A 16,535-nucleotide genomic window follows, 5' to 3' on the forward strand; every position below is an offset into this window, starting at 1 on the left:
CCTGGCACCGGGGGGTTCACAACGATGTCCATGGCAGCCTGCCCAGACACTGGCGGGCACAGACGCACCGAGAGCAGCTTTACCAGCTGGCCCTTGATCTCAGGGTGCAGGTTGATCACCTCCATGTAGCCTCCTCTGTAGCCACACCTAAAAGGTTGAAGACGGAGAGAGGACCCACCAGTCACAGACAGACCTCTACTAAGTGCATCCAGCCGGGCAGAATCTTCTGTAAACATCCCCATGCCCAGCACTGAGTTTCCAGGTGTGGCCGAGTTCTTGCCAGTGGAAAGTGAATGGGAGTGATATATGTAAATTCCACATCACTTCCTTAAAAGCATGCTCTCTCCTTCCTCTCTCCCTTTCCCCACTTCCTGAGAAATGCACACGCCAGAGCAGCAGCCTCAGTGCCACATGTTGAGAAGACAGAGCCAGCCCACCAGCCCATCTCTGAATGACTTCATGGGGCAGAGCCAGTCCTGGACTCCCCCTGCCTTCAGGCTGTTATCACAGAGACACACTTCCATCTTGTTTGAGCCACTGTATTTTGGGGCCTTTTGGTTAGAGCAGCTTAGCCTGACTCCTAACTTATAAGCTAGCCCTGCTCCAAAGGGGCATGTGATTCAGGCCGGGCACCCCCTGCACAGGTTCAAGGGGTGGGCATGTGACCAGTAGCCTGAGGATTTGGCTAGAACTTTCTGATGCCTGAAAACAAAGCCAACCCAAAGGAGAGCAAAGCAGGGAATTCCCTGGTGGTGCAGTGGTTAGGACTTGGCACTTTCACCACCGAGGGCCAGGGTTCAATTCCTGGTAGGGGAACTAAGACCCCACAAGCCACGCAGTGCGGCCAAAAATAAAAAAAAAAAAAAAAAAAAAGGATAGCAGAGCTGAGAAAGAAATCAAGACAAGGCCAGAAAGCAGAAACAGATCTGGTGACACTTTTAAGCCCCCTGATTCAACTTTACTCCTTGACTTTTTAAATTTTATTTATTATTATTATTTTTTGGCTGCATTGGGTGTTTGTTGCTGTGTGTGGGCTTTCTCTAGCTGCGGTGAGCAGGGGCTACTCTTCGCTGTGGTGCGCGGGCTTCTCATTGCAGTGGCTTCTCTTGTTGTGGAGCACAGGCTCTAGGCACGCGGGCTTCAGTAGTTGTGGCTCACGAGCTCTAGAGTGCAGGTTCAGTAGTTGTGGCACATGGGCTTAGTTGCTCTGCGGCATGTGGGATCTTCCCAGACCAGGGCTCAAACCTGTGTCCCCTGCATTGGCAGGCGGATTCTTAAACACTGCACCACCAGGGAAGTCCACTCCTTGACTTTTTTTTTTTTTTTTTTTTTCGGTACACGGGCCTCTCACTGCTGTGGCCTCTCCCGTTGCGGAGCACAGGCTCCGGACGCGCAGGCTCAGCGGCCATGGCTCACAGGCCCAGCCGCTCCGCGGCATGTGGGATCTTCCCAGACCGGGGCATGAACCCGTGTCCCCTGCATCGGCAGGCGGACTCTCAACCACTGCGCCACCAGGGAAGCCCTCCTTGACGTTTTACTGATATAGATTTAAATTTTTTTTTTTAAGATTTATTATTTATTTATTTATTTTACTTTATTTTTGGCTCCATCAGGTCTTAATTGCAGCACATGGGATATTCGTTGAGGCGTGTGGGATCTTTCGTTGCGGCGCATGGGCTTCTCTCTAGTTGTGGCGTGCGGGTTTTCTCTCTAGTTGTGGAGCGTGGGCTCTAGTTGAGGCGTGCAAACTCAGTAGTTGTGGCGCGTGGGCTTAGTTGCCCCATGGCATGTGGGACCTTAGTTCCCTGGCTAGGAATCAAACCCACGTCCCCTGCATTGTAAGGTGGATTCTTTATTTTACTTTATTTTTTAATTTTATTTTTGCCTGTGTTGGGTCTTCATTGCTGCACGCGGGCTTTCTTTAGTTGCGGTGAGGGGGGGCTACTCTTCACTGCGGTGTGCGGGCTTCTCATTGTGGTGGCTTCTCTTGTTGTGGAGCACGGGTTCTAGGTGTGCAGGCTTCAGTATCGTGGTTCGAGGGCTCTAGAGCACAGGCTCAGTAGTTGTGGCACACGGGCTTAGTTGCTCCGTGGCATGTGGAATCTTCCCCGACCAGGGAATCGAACCCACGTCCCCTGCACTGGCATGTGGATTCTTAACCACTGTGCCACCAGGGAAGTCCCTGTAAGGCAGATTCTTTACCACTGGACCACCAGGGAAGTGCCCTGATATGGATTTTTTAAAAAGCCTCTTTGATGTAGGCCAGTTCAAGTTGAGTTTCTGTTACGTATTTCCAAAAGGATCCTGACTGATATACAGTCAAATCTCATGAAAATAAGCTGAGATCATACAAACAAAAACAAAAACAAAAACCTTTCAGAACGAAATCAGCTCCATCAGCCACACTTTCTGGACTGTGATTGATAACATTCAGACTAATAAGCACAGAAACGCAGGCACCAGCTCCTGCCTTCCTCTGTATGTGTACCACACCCACACAACCTCAGAGCACCTGATATGATGAGACACTCGATAAAACACTTTTGGGATCAGGCTGCAGAATGAACTGGCAGAGACAGATCCCCATGTGATCCCTCAACTCGCTTTTCCAATGTGGGAAGATAAATTCTGGCATCTCGGAAATGTTTCCTGTAACAAAGTTGAAAGAAGAAACTTTCTGCTTTATCCTCTGCTGATGAGCAGAATATCAAATTGGGCAAATCAGTCTAATCCTAGGTAATCAGGATCTGAGGGCAACAGGATACCACCTCAGGTTACCAACATCCAGGGTATTACCATTAAAACAGTCATCAGTAACACAGATGGAAAGATGGGCAGGCATGTGACAAACACACTTGAGTTTGAAAAATGAGTTAATGGAGAACATATTTGTTTAGGAAAAGAGCTACACAACACATGAAAGTCTAGCAAGGAGGCAGCATCACTACTGGGGTAGACCAGAAAGACCAGTATAAATCAACCCCTGTCCACATCAAATATAGCCAAGAACAGTTGGGTGACCATCCCAAGGGGACAGCTCCCTTGACCTTGCTAAAATATTTCTTGAAGCTTCACAGTTACACTGGCCTCCAGACCCACTCCTGACACCTGGCATAAAGCAGAACTCCCACAACGCTGGGGAATGAATGTCCTTAGCTGTAAATGCACTGGCCTTTCCATCTCAGTCTAGTTTGTGGGTTCCTCCTCTCCTTCCCTAACTGCTGAGCAGAGAGGGCCTGGGCCCAGTCCTTGGACCTCTTCTCTATTTATACTCACCCCTGGTGAGACATCCAGGCTCAGAGATCTGTCTAACAACTCATACATTGACATCTCACAAACTTTAATCTCCAGCTCGATATCAGCCCTGAGCTGCAGACTCACACATCCATCTCCATCTGGACATCCAATAGGCATCTGCAAATTCTACACATCCAAAACCTACTTCTAATTTTACCCCAAAACCTGCTTCACACACAGCAATCCTCATCTATTGATGGCAACTCTATCCTTCCTGCTGTTTGAACAAAAAACTTGGGAATCATCCTAAACTTCTCTCTCTCACACCCACCTTTTCCATCAAGCAACACCTGTCAACTCCACCTTCAAACATATCCAAGATCAAACATCTTCTCCCTACCTCTACCCTGGCCCACGATATCTCCCCTGGACCATAACAGCCTTCTGACTTGAATGCCCACTTCTGTCCCTACCCTCATCACACAGCAACCAGAGAATCTGGTAAAACATAAGTCAGGAGAAGTCACACCTCTGTGTAAACCCTCCAAGGGTTCCCATCTCACTCTGAGTAAAAGTAAAAAATAACCTAAGTAGCCCGGGTGATCTGGCCTCCTATGACTTTTTTTGGTCGCAACTTCTGCCACTTTCTCTCTCACTCCTTTCTAGTCTCCTTGCCACTCCTCAAACAGCTGCTCCTTCCACATCAGGGCCTTTGCACGTGCTGTTCCCCCTGTCTGGAATGCTCTTTCCTCAGACATCTATGTAGCTCCCGACAACCCCTCCCTTGGGTCTTAACTCAAAAGCCAACTCCTCAGTGAGCAGACCCCACCTCTCGGCATCCCATCTCTTCTCTAATTTTTTTTGCCCACTTGACATGTGGTATTCGTTTGTCTATTGCCTCTCTCTCCTCACTAAAGCATAACTCTGTGAGGGCAGGGATGGCTGTGGTTTGCTCACTGCTGTAACCTCAGTGCCGAGATCAGTACTGGACTCATAGCAGGTGCTCAATAAATATTAGCTGAATGAATGAATACAGGATTGAAGCTGACTCTGGCCCCAGAGGTCACACAGTGCTAAGGCAGGGTGCATACAGAGCTCTTGCACACAGAGCTTGGCCTACCTGCCTGACAGCATCTGTCCACTCAACCTGCCTTCCCTGGCCCTCAGAGTTCAATGTCAGAGCAACAGCGACATGACTGGCAGAAAATACTAGCGTTGGAAGCTGCTGTGAGGTCTTGTTTTCATTTTCATCACAGCCTTATTTTACATGAGCCGTCGCACAAGGTCTGTCCTCACTCCACCGTGCTCCCTTTGGGGAGGTATGGTCTGTCTCCTCCTGCTTCTTAGATCAGCAGAGACGGTGGATAAGGGCAGCTGTCTCTGTCCAGCAGACTGAGGTGGGGCAGGGCAGAGAAGCACAGGGACCAAGCAGGCCCAGGGGCAGCGGGAGGGAGGTGGGGGCCCACATACTCGCCCATGTAGCCCTTGGAGGTGGAGTGGAAGGAGGCGAGCTCCACGTTGCTGGAGTACTCGGGCCCCATCTCGTAAAGCACCTTCTTAAAGGAGTGAAATCTGCAGTCTGGAGAGTACACGTTGTCCTGGTACACCTGCAGGAGGGGAAGGGATGGAGACAGTCATTGCAAGTCCCCCAGAAGCCTAAGCCACTTAGGCGTCGGCTGAGGGAGGGCACAGGTGCTCCAGGCCAAACTGCAGCCAGGCAGCCTGGCGTGAAGCCCAGCCTTGGACACCACTGCCAAGCCAGACGTGCCTGAGGGAACCTTACAGAACAAGCAAGGAGGGAAGGCCTCGGGATGGATGCCCACTGGATTCTCCCACATTAGCCTCACCCAGTCTCCAGATCTCCTTTCTGCCTCATGTGCCAGTGACGACATCAAGTACCCCACCTGCCCAAGCAGGTTTCCTCCTGGAGTGTGATGCTCACTTCCGTCAATAAGATGAGTGGTGAAAGCAGTTCATGTACCTGTCCTGACCTCCGCACCTGAAGTGCTAACTGTGTACCCTCCGCATGTCACAGCACTCACCCAGCTCTCTGTCCACCATTGCTGTCAGCGCCCACACTGGACCGAGCAGCCCCCACACTGGACTGAGCAGCGCCCACACTAGACCCAGCAGCGCCCACACTGGACTGAGAAGCCCCACACTGGAGCGAGCAGCGCCTCCCTGTCCCCACACAGTGTAGTGCACCGCAGGCAAGCGTCCCATCTGCCCTTGGAGATGAGCTTCCCATACCCAGTTTGGACATCAGGGAAACCGGGGCTCTCTGCAGTGCTGTGGGTCAGCAGGAGGGTCAGGCCAGCTGCACCTTCAACAAGCCAGGCAGAGCTTCCTCCTCCCCCACCCCTCCCTTCCCAGACCCCGAGGGAAGAGGTTTGTGCACCAGGTCACTCTGCTGTCCATCCTCTCCTATAGAAATGAAGGTCCATCTGCTATTAATCATGGCAACAATTTGGTGGGTAAGCTCTGTGTGTGGGGCGTGGCGGTGGGGGTGCTGAGAAGCAAAGAAATGAAGCTTGTGTGTTAGAAGCTACGACTAACTAGAAATCATGCAGCAATGAAGAAATGAAAACAGGATATGACAGGTCTTTCATTTCTTTCCTTGCAGGAAAAGAATGGGCATGCCTTGTCTCCAGAACTGGGGTTCAAGAAGCAGCAGCTGTGGGGGGTTAATTAAGACTCCCCTCCTCACAGGACACAGCATTAGGCCCACCTAGCACCCACCCTCCTTGCTTGAGAAAGAGGCCCTGAATTTGCCTCAGGGAACACCCGCCTCCGCTCTCTGTCTGCAGGTTTGGGGGCACAGGGCAGACACTGCCCTGTGCCCAGGCCTGGTCAGTTTGCATATTGCAACCACGGGGCCACAGTAATTGGCTCAGCAATGGGTGTTTGACCCAAGCTGCACCAGTGAGGCTCAATTCTGAGACTTTTGCTGGAACCACCAGGAAGAAATGCTCTCTTTCTAGACTGGGAAGATAGCAGGCCCGTGTGTGAGGCCAAGGCAGCAGGATGGAATGAAAGGAGGTGGAAGATATGGTTTGAGTCCCTGGATCCAGCCCCACTCCTGAGACCCTACCACCTTTTTACTTTTCAAGTTTAAAGTAGTTTGGGTTAGATTTCTGAAACTTATAACCAAGATTCCAAACAAACGTTGGGATGATTTTTGGTCACAGTCTCACAGGGTGTAACACTGAACATCCTCAACCTTGTTAGAATCTCTCTTCCAACACCTAGAAAGTTCTCTCTGGCTATAGAACAACCAGGCCTGGCTCCCTCTCCCAGAAGAGAAAGTGCACCCTCACCTCTGCGAGCCAAGGCTGCTCTTACCTCATCAGCCAGGAGAAAGAGCTTCTCCTCCCAGGCAAAGTGAATCACGTCTTCTATGCACGTTCTGCTCTGCACCTGACCTAAAAAGTCCCCAAACAAAAGCAGAAGGTAGGTTGTAATGCTGTTTAAATTGTCCCCAGGTAAGAACCCCAACCAGAATCACTCAGGTATCTGTGTTCCCTGGGACCCTGTGGGACCACCCTCCCTAGCTGCTGTGACTCAGGGGGTTCAGTCAACCTCCACGGAGCCCCGACGGTCAGCCCCGTCCCTCCGACTCACTTAAGCTGGGTGCGTGGAGGGAGCGGTGTTTCACACCCAACCTTCTTGTTATTCTTATTGGAGGTGTGTGTGTGGAGGGGGTCTATTTGTATTAATCTGCGCTGGAGGGCAAGAAGGCATGACAGCATCATGAGGAGCAGGAGAGTTCAACTGAAGGAGTTTAATCGTTCAGCCCCACCCTCCTCCTCACCCCACAGCGGCAACACCAGAACTACACTGGCTACACCTTCTCCCCACACGAGCGCCGTGAGGCAGGGACAAGGTCTGTGGGCTCAGGGCCGACCCTCAAAGGCAGCACTCAGCAGGGCCCCGGTAAATACTGTGGAATAAGCTTTAAATGAGATGGGCCTGCCTGCCAGCTCTGGCTTCCCCCGTCAGCAGCTACATGGGAGCTGCGCCCTCTGAGGATGCTTCCGGGTACCCGCAGTGTCTCTGCCAGGGTCTCCCTTCAGGGCTTGACTCAACATTTCATCCATATTAGAGAAATGAGTGCCAGCCAGCAGCAAAATATTCACCCATCAGTTCACAGGAAATACTGTGGGTTTAGGTGGGGAGAGGAACAAATGCAAGAAGGTAGAAATGAAGCTTTTCCCAATGTTTCCTGAGGCCCACAGTAAGTGTGGCACTGGGTTGTCTGACGTGCTCACATAGCCTCTGGGAAAGCACCAGTCAGGCATGCTGACTTCTCACAAAACGCTGTTTCTTTACTATACATAAATGTGCATCTATGGATGTTACATATATGTATATATTTATGTGTGTATGTATGTGCACGTGTTATTTATATATGCATCTATATCTTGATGCAAACCAGTACGTAAGTATGTTACCTTCTTGTTAAAAATAACTATATTCTTTTCCATGTAAGAATAACAGGAATAAGTCTTAGAAAAAATATATAGATGTATCTTATAAGAGCATGGTATGATTCAGCCAGGATTTCAGACTTAAACTGTCTAAGCAATGAACCAATTCCTTTGCTAAGGGACCAACTTGTCTCCTGCCAAGAAAGGGTCAACCGGGCTTCATGGCTCTGGGAATTAGGAAGGGTAGTAGCCCTGGATGCTACAAGGAACCAGCTGCTCTTCCCACAGACAGACAGGAGCTGCCTATCCAGGGGGCTGAGCCTGCCTACAAATGCTGCTGGTCTTCTCTCCCAGGGCTGCCATCCCACAAAGTGTAGCCTGTTAGAATGCAAGCAAAGGTTTCAGCACCAAGAGCATCAAACCATGTGTACATAATGCCAGGGGGAGTGCTAAGAGAACTGAGCAAGGGCCAGGCCTCAGGAAGCCTGTAGCTCAGGAGAGGAAAGGAGACCTGCTGTGTGCAAATAATCCCCGTGATATGAGCGATGCAAACTGTAGGACAAGGACAGAGCTTACTTCTCTCCAGTCTTTGCCTGGGACGAAGGAGTCACTCAGAACATGCCTGCTGAGCCAATGGATGGACAAACACACATGGTGGTACAGGAGGAGAGACACATAGGCTCTAAAGGGGCAGGGCACAGCTGTGCCCAGCAGGGGAAGACATGAGCCCACTGCACAGAAGAGGTGGCTCTGCTGTAGGCCTCAAAGCTGGGGAGGGGTCTAAGTGCCCCTTGCCAGAGGCCAGGCCAAAGGAATTTCCCACAAACTAATGGGGATACCTCTTGCTTGCACCAGCCCTGCATCCTGCCCTTTTCTGAGCAACAACACTCAGCTGTCCTAGGGGGAACTCCCTCTCTTTAAACTCCAGCACGGGACATGGGATACAGACCCAGCCAATCAGCCTCAGTGATTTAACTAGGTCAGGCACAGGCAGGTTGGCCAACGTGGGCCAATGAGAGTCTGGCCTGCGGCTTTAGCTGAAACTATAGGCAAGGCTCTCTGTGGAGGACGCTTAGGTGCTGGGCAATGACGAACTGCTGAAGGCCACTCCCAGGACAGACGCTTCCTGAGAAGGATTCCAACCCAGAGAAGAGCAGAGCTGGGAAATGGCCTATGGGGTTCCTATGACAATGATGCTGATTCAAGTGTGCTGCTTTACCCTGGACTTCACAGATCCACTCCCTTCAAGTCTTAAGATGAGTTTCTGTCTTGAATCCCAAAGAGCCCTGTTAGCCACTTATATCCCAGTCCATTTTGATACCTTTTAGCCAAAGTGGTCACAGTGTATGGTTCAGGCAAGATACATGGTTATCACAGGTAGGTTTCTATTTTCCATCCCCCATCTTCCAATAGCTGATTTTCATCCATTAAGACCCCAGAGAGGGAATTCCCTGATGGTCCAATGGTTAGGACTCAGTGATTTCACTCTCAGGGCCCGGGGTTCAATCCCTGGTCAGAGAGCTAAGATCCCACAAGCTGTGCAGCATGGCCAAAAAAACTGCTTATATTAACATATACTCACATGACTCCCCCACTTTTGACCTAAAACAGGAAAGTCTCTAGTGCAGTTATTTCTCCCAGGACAGCCAGGTGAAGATTTATGTAAGCACCTGGCCAAGAAATCACCAACCCTATGATATAAACTAGGTATACAGAGTATTTCCTAAGATGTAGGGCCTACTACTCCAAGTTTGGGACCAGTAGCATCAGCATTACCTGGGGGCTTGTTAGAAATGCAAATTGTCAAGCCCCATTCCAGCCTAATTACATCAGAATACCTAGAAGTGGGGCCCAGCAGTTTTTTTCTTAACAAGCTAAAGTTTTAGAACGATCATCCTAGGGCAGTGTTTCTCATCCTCAGCTGCATAGAATATTGATGCCTGGGCCCCATCCCCAGAGATTCTGAGGTGCAGCCTGGCCTTTGACATTTTTAAAAGCTCCCTTTGTGATTCTAATGTGCAACCAGGATTGAGAACCCAGCTCTGTCATTTTCCTACTGAACCATGGTTAGACCCTTCATCCCTTCCCCCAAGCAGTTGGTGTAAATAAACCAGGGTGGAGGGCAGCTGCACCCATTTTCTGCGCTCAGGAATTCAAGTGGTGCTTTCAGCTGATTGAAGCATCATTTGATGTTCCCAAGAAACAGATTCCACAATCAACTCCACCATGCTTTGGCCCTGACCCAGTTTATCTCAACAAAGGAGGAGAGAGGAGCCCTTGTTCTCAGCATCCGAATAGCATCGGGGGCACATGAAGCCAGCAGCCTGGAAAGATCAAAACAGGCAGAACTGTGCTTTTTTTTTTTAAAGAAAAATACGCAAAATTAGGAGTGATTTTCAACTTCTGAAATCAGGTTTTTTTGGTTTGTTCGCTTTTGTTTTTAATATGGCATTTCCTTTTCAGGCCTCAAAGTACACAGTAACGCTGTGTCAAAGAAAAACAACGCACACACCAGCAATCTGAAAACTGGTTCAGAAAAACAAGTAGGAGTAAGGGTAAAATGAGGCCTATGATTAATGGTGATGGTTTGTGCGTGACCTCAAAAAGAAGATTCTTTGCAAATGCAAGAACAGGAGAAAAACTGGTCTTAATACAACCCTGCCCAGGAAAATGCCTGCATTTGCTCACCTCCTAAGGTGGTCTGTGGCAAATTTTATGGCTTTAGGTTAGCAAATCTGAAGTTGGATTGGGAACCTGGGAGCAAAGAGGACTTCATTATTTCTTAGATCTTTAGTGTCCAGACATCCAGTACTCCAGCCACCCTGCCCCTGCTCCCCAAGAAACTGGCAAGGGAGTAAAGCACAGACCTGTGGGGTTCCCGGGGTTGATGATGCACAGCACCTTGGGGTCACAGTGCTCTTTGGCCTCCCGCACGGCCCGCCGGAGCTCATTCACGTTCAGGGCCCAGCAGTTGTCCTCATCCAGGTAATAGTTCACCTGGATGGCATCGAGTTCAGAGATGACCGCCGAGTAGAGCGGGTACTGTGGGATGGGTATCATCACACCCGTCCGTGACTTGCCACCCCCGGAGACCAGGATCTTCAGGATCGTCTGCAACCGAGAAGTCACATCTTGCAAGGCCACTGCCACTTCCCACCCGCGGGAGCTGACCAGCAGCAGGCAAGCTGGAAGGCCCCAACCCCGCCTTTCACCAGCCACCCCACTGCCTGCCTCCAGTGCAGCCCCATGGGAGTGGCTGAACTTCCCTGAGTCTCACTTTCCTCATCTGTAAAATGAGGTCTGCTGTGAGAAATAAGCAAAATGTTTTAAAGTTCTCAGTACAGTGCATGGTATGTAGTTTAACACGCAATACTTGTTAGTATTTTTTAAAGAGGTCTTTTAAAGCAGTAGCCCACAAACTGGCCCTGTCTTATAATTATTCTGACCTCACCCCTGAAACTCATTCTGTATGTCTGGGGTGGAGCCCAGGAATCTGTCTGGTTGGTAGCTATCAGTGCCCAAGGCTGGACAGACCCCTGAACAAGGGATTGTTGAAATGGGATAAAATACCCAGCTATGGCCACCAGGTGGTGCTTCAACCTGGCCGTTTCCAAAGCTGAGGGCGCCCTAGGTTCATAGGATTCCTGAGAAACCAGCCTGGGGAGTCCTGTGGGGCACTGGTGGAGGTGGCAATAATTCACTGGATTAATAAGCCCAAACTCTTCTGGGCGAGTCCCCACCTTACACACAGACTTAGCTCCTTTCTCAGGTTCGGCTCCTTGCTGCAAGAATGCCACTGGATTAAAAACTGCAATGACTTGATTCTTTCACTAAATCTTGAGGACCCCTCCCTCAACCCTCCTCTGGAACCTCTACCTATACCTGGGCTTCTCTGGGAATAGAGACGGGCCTTGGCAGAACACAGTGGAAGATGCCATGGTTGGGAGCCTGAGTCCAACACTAGAATCTCAAATGCCACAAGAGGCTGACTTAGAGCAGGCAGACCACCTAAGGGCTCTGGGCCTCAGTTTCCTCCCGGGCTCCAGGAAGAGTTTAATGCATTGGAAAGGCTTTAGGAAAGGACTAAAGCATTTAACAAACAACAAAAACAGGAGCCTTGGAAGTCAAGAGATACAGACAAAGATAACTCCATTAAAGGAAGGGTCAGACAGGACAGGCTCCCTGAGTAGGGAGAGCAAACTGAGTGGATGGCACCCAGCACTGACTGGGCACGGGGGCAGGGTGCTGGAACGGAAGGGCGGCTGCAGGTTCCTTAGGCCCTGGGCTCAGCCCCTTTTGCTATGGAACACATGATACCAGCCCCTCGTCACCTCTTCCATGGCTGATCCCCAGCCCAAGCCACCTCTTCTCTTGCCTCCTAAACACTCCCTTACATCTATTATGCCCCCTCCTGCCACACTTAAAGCTTAAGAACCTAAATATAATTATGTCCCTCCGCCTACTTCAAATCCTTCAGTGGCTCCCAGGCTCTTAGGACAACAAGGCCCCACCTGCCTCCCAGCCCACTGCTGGTAACTGGCCCTCACCATGTGTGCTCGTCCCCCCTGACGCTGTTTCCAGACAAACAGCCTCCTTCCAGCTCAAGGCCTCTACATATGCTGACCTTCTGCTCCGAACCTGTCTCTCCCCTGCCTTCCTGAGTTCACAGGTATGCAGCTTCCAGATCTCTATCTGTTCAGCCTTCCTTGGAGAAACTTCCTGCCCTCCCCAGCCCCCCAGGTCAGAGTCCCTGCTGCTCCCTCCTGTAACACTTTGTCCTCTTCCAGAAGAGAAACTGAAAGCTTAAGATTTGACATGTATTTATGTGCTATTAATGCCAGTCTTATCCAGCACTGATGTGTAAGCAGAGGCCAAACGTGTTTGTCTCCCCAGCACCTTGCACAGTGCCTCGCAGAGCAGATACACCGTATGTGCTGAGTGAGAAAGGCCGATGTCGCCAGGAAGACGGGCACCCTCAAGTGACCCCTGACTCCCCAGCTGGACCTGCTGGTACCACTCTGGAGGGAAACTGAGGCTGCAGGGGTACCCAGGTTCATGAAGACTGAACAAGGTAAGGACAGCAGGCTACCAGGGTGGGGCAGACAGCAGCGACCAGAGGGAGGCCAACCTCTCCTCCCAGGCTGTCCCCCTGCTATCAGGCTCACACACTCGGCCCAAACGTGCAAGGCTGTTCTTCACGTGGGTGAACAGTGGACAACAACAAGCTACCCTCACACGTACAGAAATGCCGTCACTAGCTCCAGTGGTCAGGTAAATGTTATCCGGGTCTGCAGGTACACCACCATCTCTCCTGGTGATATAGGCAGCCACATCTTCACGGATGCAGTTGACGCCCTGGCTAGCGCTATAAGATCCTGTTAAGACAGCAAGCAAGACAGTGACTAGAGGCAGGATGTTTGGCTCCATAGCGTCTGTGATATCCATATAATTAACTGGGAGTGGGAAGGATGGGGAGGTCAGGGAGGTCTCAGTGTGGCCCTATTCTCACTACTCTAGGCTCTGGAACTGTGGCAAGCTGCTTAACTACCTATCTGGGCTTCATCCACCCATCCTGCCATCCATCCATCTACCCATGTACCTGTCCACTCACTCAACCATCTGCCCATCTGCTATCCATCCATTCATCCATACATCCATTCACCTGCCCACCCACCCACCCACCCAACTGCCCTTCGGTTCATCTGTCCACCCACCCACTCATCCATTCATCCACCCAGTATTTGCTGAGAACCTACTTACACATCAAGCATTATTCCAGGCCCTGGCTTCTAACCAGTTAAATGGTGCCCATACCTGCTTTACCCACCCTACTGGGATTTACACGTTCTATGACAGTATGTACCATTACAGCTGGGACTGCTATGCTTTCATCACTGTTGCCTACACATGGTTCCACAAAACTTGAGAGAATGGTCACCCCAAAATGGCACCATCTGCCAGCCCAGGAATCCAGAACCCTGACCAGCACTAACCACAGATCCCCTGGGGCTGTGAGGCATGACCCACCTACCCCCACCCCATGCCAACAGCATGCTCAGGCTGCCAATTTGGATCAAAATCCAAACCACCATTTACATGAAGTTCAAAACCAGTGGTGACCACTTTGGGCTTGTGGATATTGACTGCAAAGGGGCACAGAGGAGCCTTTTGTGATGCTGGGAATGGTCAATGTCGTGATCTGGGCAGGGGTTACACAGGTGCGCACACATAGGTGCTGTACATTAATATTTGTGCTTTTTATTGTTTGCATAAAAACTTTTTCAAAATGTCAAGCCACTACTTATGTTTTTAAAAAGCAACTGAAAATAGGTACCTGCACATTCACAAAATCTCTCTGGAAGGAGACTCAAACTGGTGAGGTGAATTCTCTGGGGAAGTGAACCAGGAGGCTTGGGGTCGGAGATGGGAGGCAGATCTTTCACTATATCCTTTTATACCATTTGAATTTTATACACATTTAAAGAAAACCAGCTCATTCCTTCTAAGACTACTGCAACAGCACCACCAGGAGGCAGGATGGAGCTCTGGAAAGTGGCCAGCTCTTCTCTGGGTCTCAGTGCACAGAATCCAAGGCCCAGCACCCAGGAGGCGCTCGGTTTCAGGGTCTGTGCAGCACTGGGCTGGCCTTTCCCCTCTGACCAGTTGTAAGTGGGGGCGGGGGAGGGGGGAAGGAGGCTGGACCACTTCTCTAAGGATCAAGTGGCAAACATTAACACGTATCAAACCTGGGTGGTGAGTACAGAGTTTTGTCACATTGTTGGGGGTATCGAATGCATCTGAAATATTTTGCAAATAAAAAAGTGGGGAGGTACAGATGCCGGTGTTAGAGAATCCTTTTTCTACTGGATGTCTTATTTGATATTTCTTGAGCTCCCATGCTTAGAAAGTTTCCTGTGCTCCCTATTTCCCTCTGCCTTCTTTCAGTGCCCTCCCCTCCACTCCCGGGGGCCTGGCCATTTCCACACCAGCTAAGCCTCCTCTTCTCCCTGCCTTTAGCTCACCTGCTTCCCTGAATTCCCAGACCTTCCCCCACGGGCAAGCTCCCTGCTCCTGCCAGCCACAGACTTCCACCTTCTGTTATGCTCTGAGCCACATTGATCCTTCACAGCTCAGGCCTAGTCTCTCTCTAGGAAGCCTGAGATAGGGCCCCACCCCAGCCTTTCTCCCAGTCTGTGATTTCTCCAGTTATCTTATTTTATACAGATGAACCCCTGCCTCCCCATGTTGACTTGAGGGCAGGGACCATCACCTATTTCTTCTGTTCATCTCTGTAGAGCACCTACCCCTGTGTAGGACTCTGCCCTGGGACCGATGGCAACCTGCCTCCCACTGCCCACAAAATGGCACCATCTGACAAACCCCCAGCGCCATCACACCCAGACCCTTTCACTCGATCACACTCAGCTCTTAAACCTCAAGGCCTTTGCACACACCATTTCCTCTGTCTGGTGTGCATTAACAGACTCTCTTAGTCATCTTCCACATGAATTTGAATGCCAGTTTCTCCTTAAACCCTCCCTCTACATTAGAATCCCTTGTTACAACCCCACAGCTCTCTGCTCTTTCTCTAAGAACTCATGAAAACTGGGGATTATGTTTCTGTGTTAATTCTTTCTAATGTTTGTTTTCCCCAAATCTGACAGTGAGCTTCACGAGCACAGAAACTCCACCTGCCTTGTTCACCAGTGTCCCTCAGGTACACGGTGCCTGGTACACGGTGTGGGCTCAGAGAGGAGCCTGACGAGGGCGTTATCTCCCGGCTCCCACCTCCCCCAGGTGTGTCTAGGTTTCACCTCAATCCTACTTAAGATCCGGGACACAACCTGAGAACTGGATTACTCATCAAACAAAAAATAAATGGAGCCCCAGTAAGAAATAATTTTAAAGGGCATGATAAAAACACGTCCAGGTGAGCCCTAAGACGTTGTGTACACATTTTATAATCTCTCCGTGGGCGAGGGTAGCCCTGGGCACACTGACATTTTCCATTTCCTTTATTTTTGTGGGCAGGTGCTCAGGCTGCCCAAGCCTTAGTTGACAGAGCACCCCCCCCCACGCATTGTCCCAGTCTTGGCCAGGACACTGCCCCTCCCCCAACGATGGGCAGGAACAGGTAGTGACCTCCAGGGCGGGGCTTCTCCACACCTGACAAGGGGCACAAATGCCAACCTTCCTGCAAGCCCGGGAGGTGGGTACAAAGTATCTCCTAATTCAAGGATGAGGAAAGAGGCTCAGAGAGCACCTACCTCACCTGTCCTCCTGAGCTTCCCAGACAGAACTCAGTGCAGGTTCCCAAAACCCCAAAGGCCAACAGTCCCAACTCACACGGACATGGCCTCCCAATGCCATTCTCCCAGCCCTGGCTGACACAGAAAAAAACTTGTCGATGAGGCTCAGTGCATGGAACAAGATCCCCTCCCCGTTCCCCAGACATTGACATCAGATATGCAAAAGCAACCTCCCTCCCTCCACCTCCGGGTTGCAGTTCCTGGAGTCTCAGGCCCACTGCCATGGGTCTTCGAGAAGCGCCTTTGCCCTCTGGGCTGGGCAGAGGGTGCAGGAGGAAAGGAGCCTGGAGGCCAGGCCTCTGGGCTGGCCTCTGCCAGCCTGTGGTTCAGTCCTTGCCACACAAGGTGCTGGCCCACACCCCAACCAGGCTGGCAGGCAGGGAAGCTGGCCCCTTCCTGAGAGGGACACTGTGAAGGACACAAACTTGGACAGAGGGCTGGTAGGGTGATCACAGCCAGGAAAGTAAGCATAGGGCTCTCCATAAAGGGACAGAGCAGAAAAGGGGGAGGGGAAAGGCAGGGAGGTGACAGAGATGCCAATTGTGGCTGATCCCCTGCTGAA

General features: G+C 50.8%; 1 protein-coding gene across 2 annotated transcripts in view; it reads right to left on the reverse strand.

Annotated features, from left to right (window-relative positions):
* The window catches only part of GPT2 (glutamic--pyruvic transaminase 2), a 31,971-nt gene that overhangs the window by 4,459 nt on the left and 10,977 nt on the right, over positions 1 to 16,535 (reverse strand). For both annotated transcript variants that reach the window (XM_007450384.1, XM_007450385.1), the window contains exons 4-8: positions 12,906 to 13,039; positions 10,532 to 10,775; positions 6,580 to 6,659; positions 4,708 to 4,844; positions 1 to 147 (exon numbers count right to left, since the gene is read on the reverse strand). The exon at positions 1 to 147 is cut by the window's left edge. In XM_007450384.1, coding sequence (XP_007450446.1) covers positions 1 to 147; positions 4,708 to 4,844; positions 6,580 to 6,659; positions 10,532 to 10,775; positions 12,906 to 13,039 — 742 coding nt within the window. The remainder of the gene's footprint in view (positions 148 to 4,707; positions 4,845 to 6,579; positions 6,660 to 10,531; positions 10,776 to 12,905; positions 13,040 to 16,535) is intronic.

Source organism: Lipotes vexillifer, unplaced genomic scaffold (assembly GCF_000442215.2).
Source record: "Lipotes vexillifer unplaced genomic scaffold, Lipotes_vexillifer_v1.1 scaffold1489, whole genome shotgun sequence".
Lineage (NCBI taxonomy): Eukaryota > Metazoa > Chordata > Mammalia > Artiodactyla > Lipotidae > Lipotes > Lipotes vexillifer.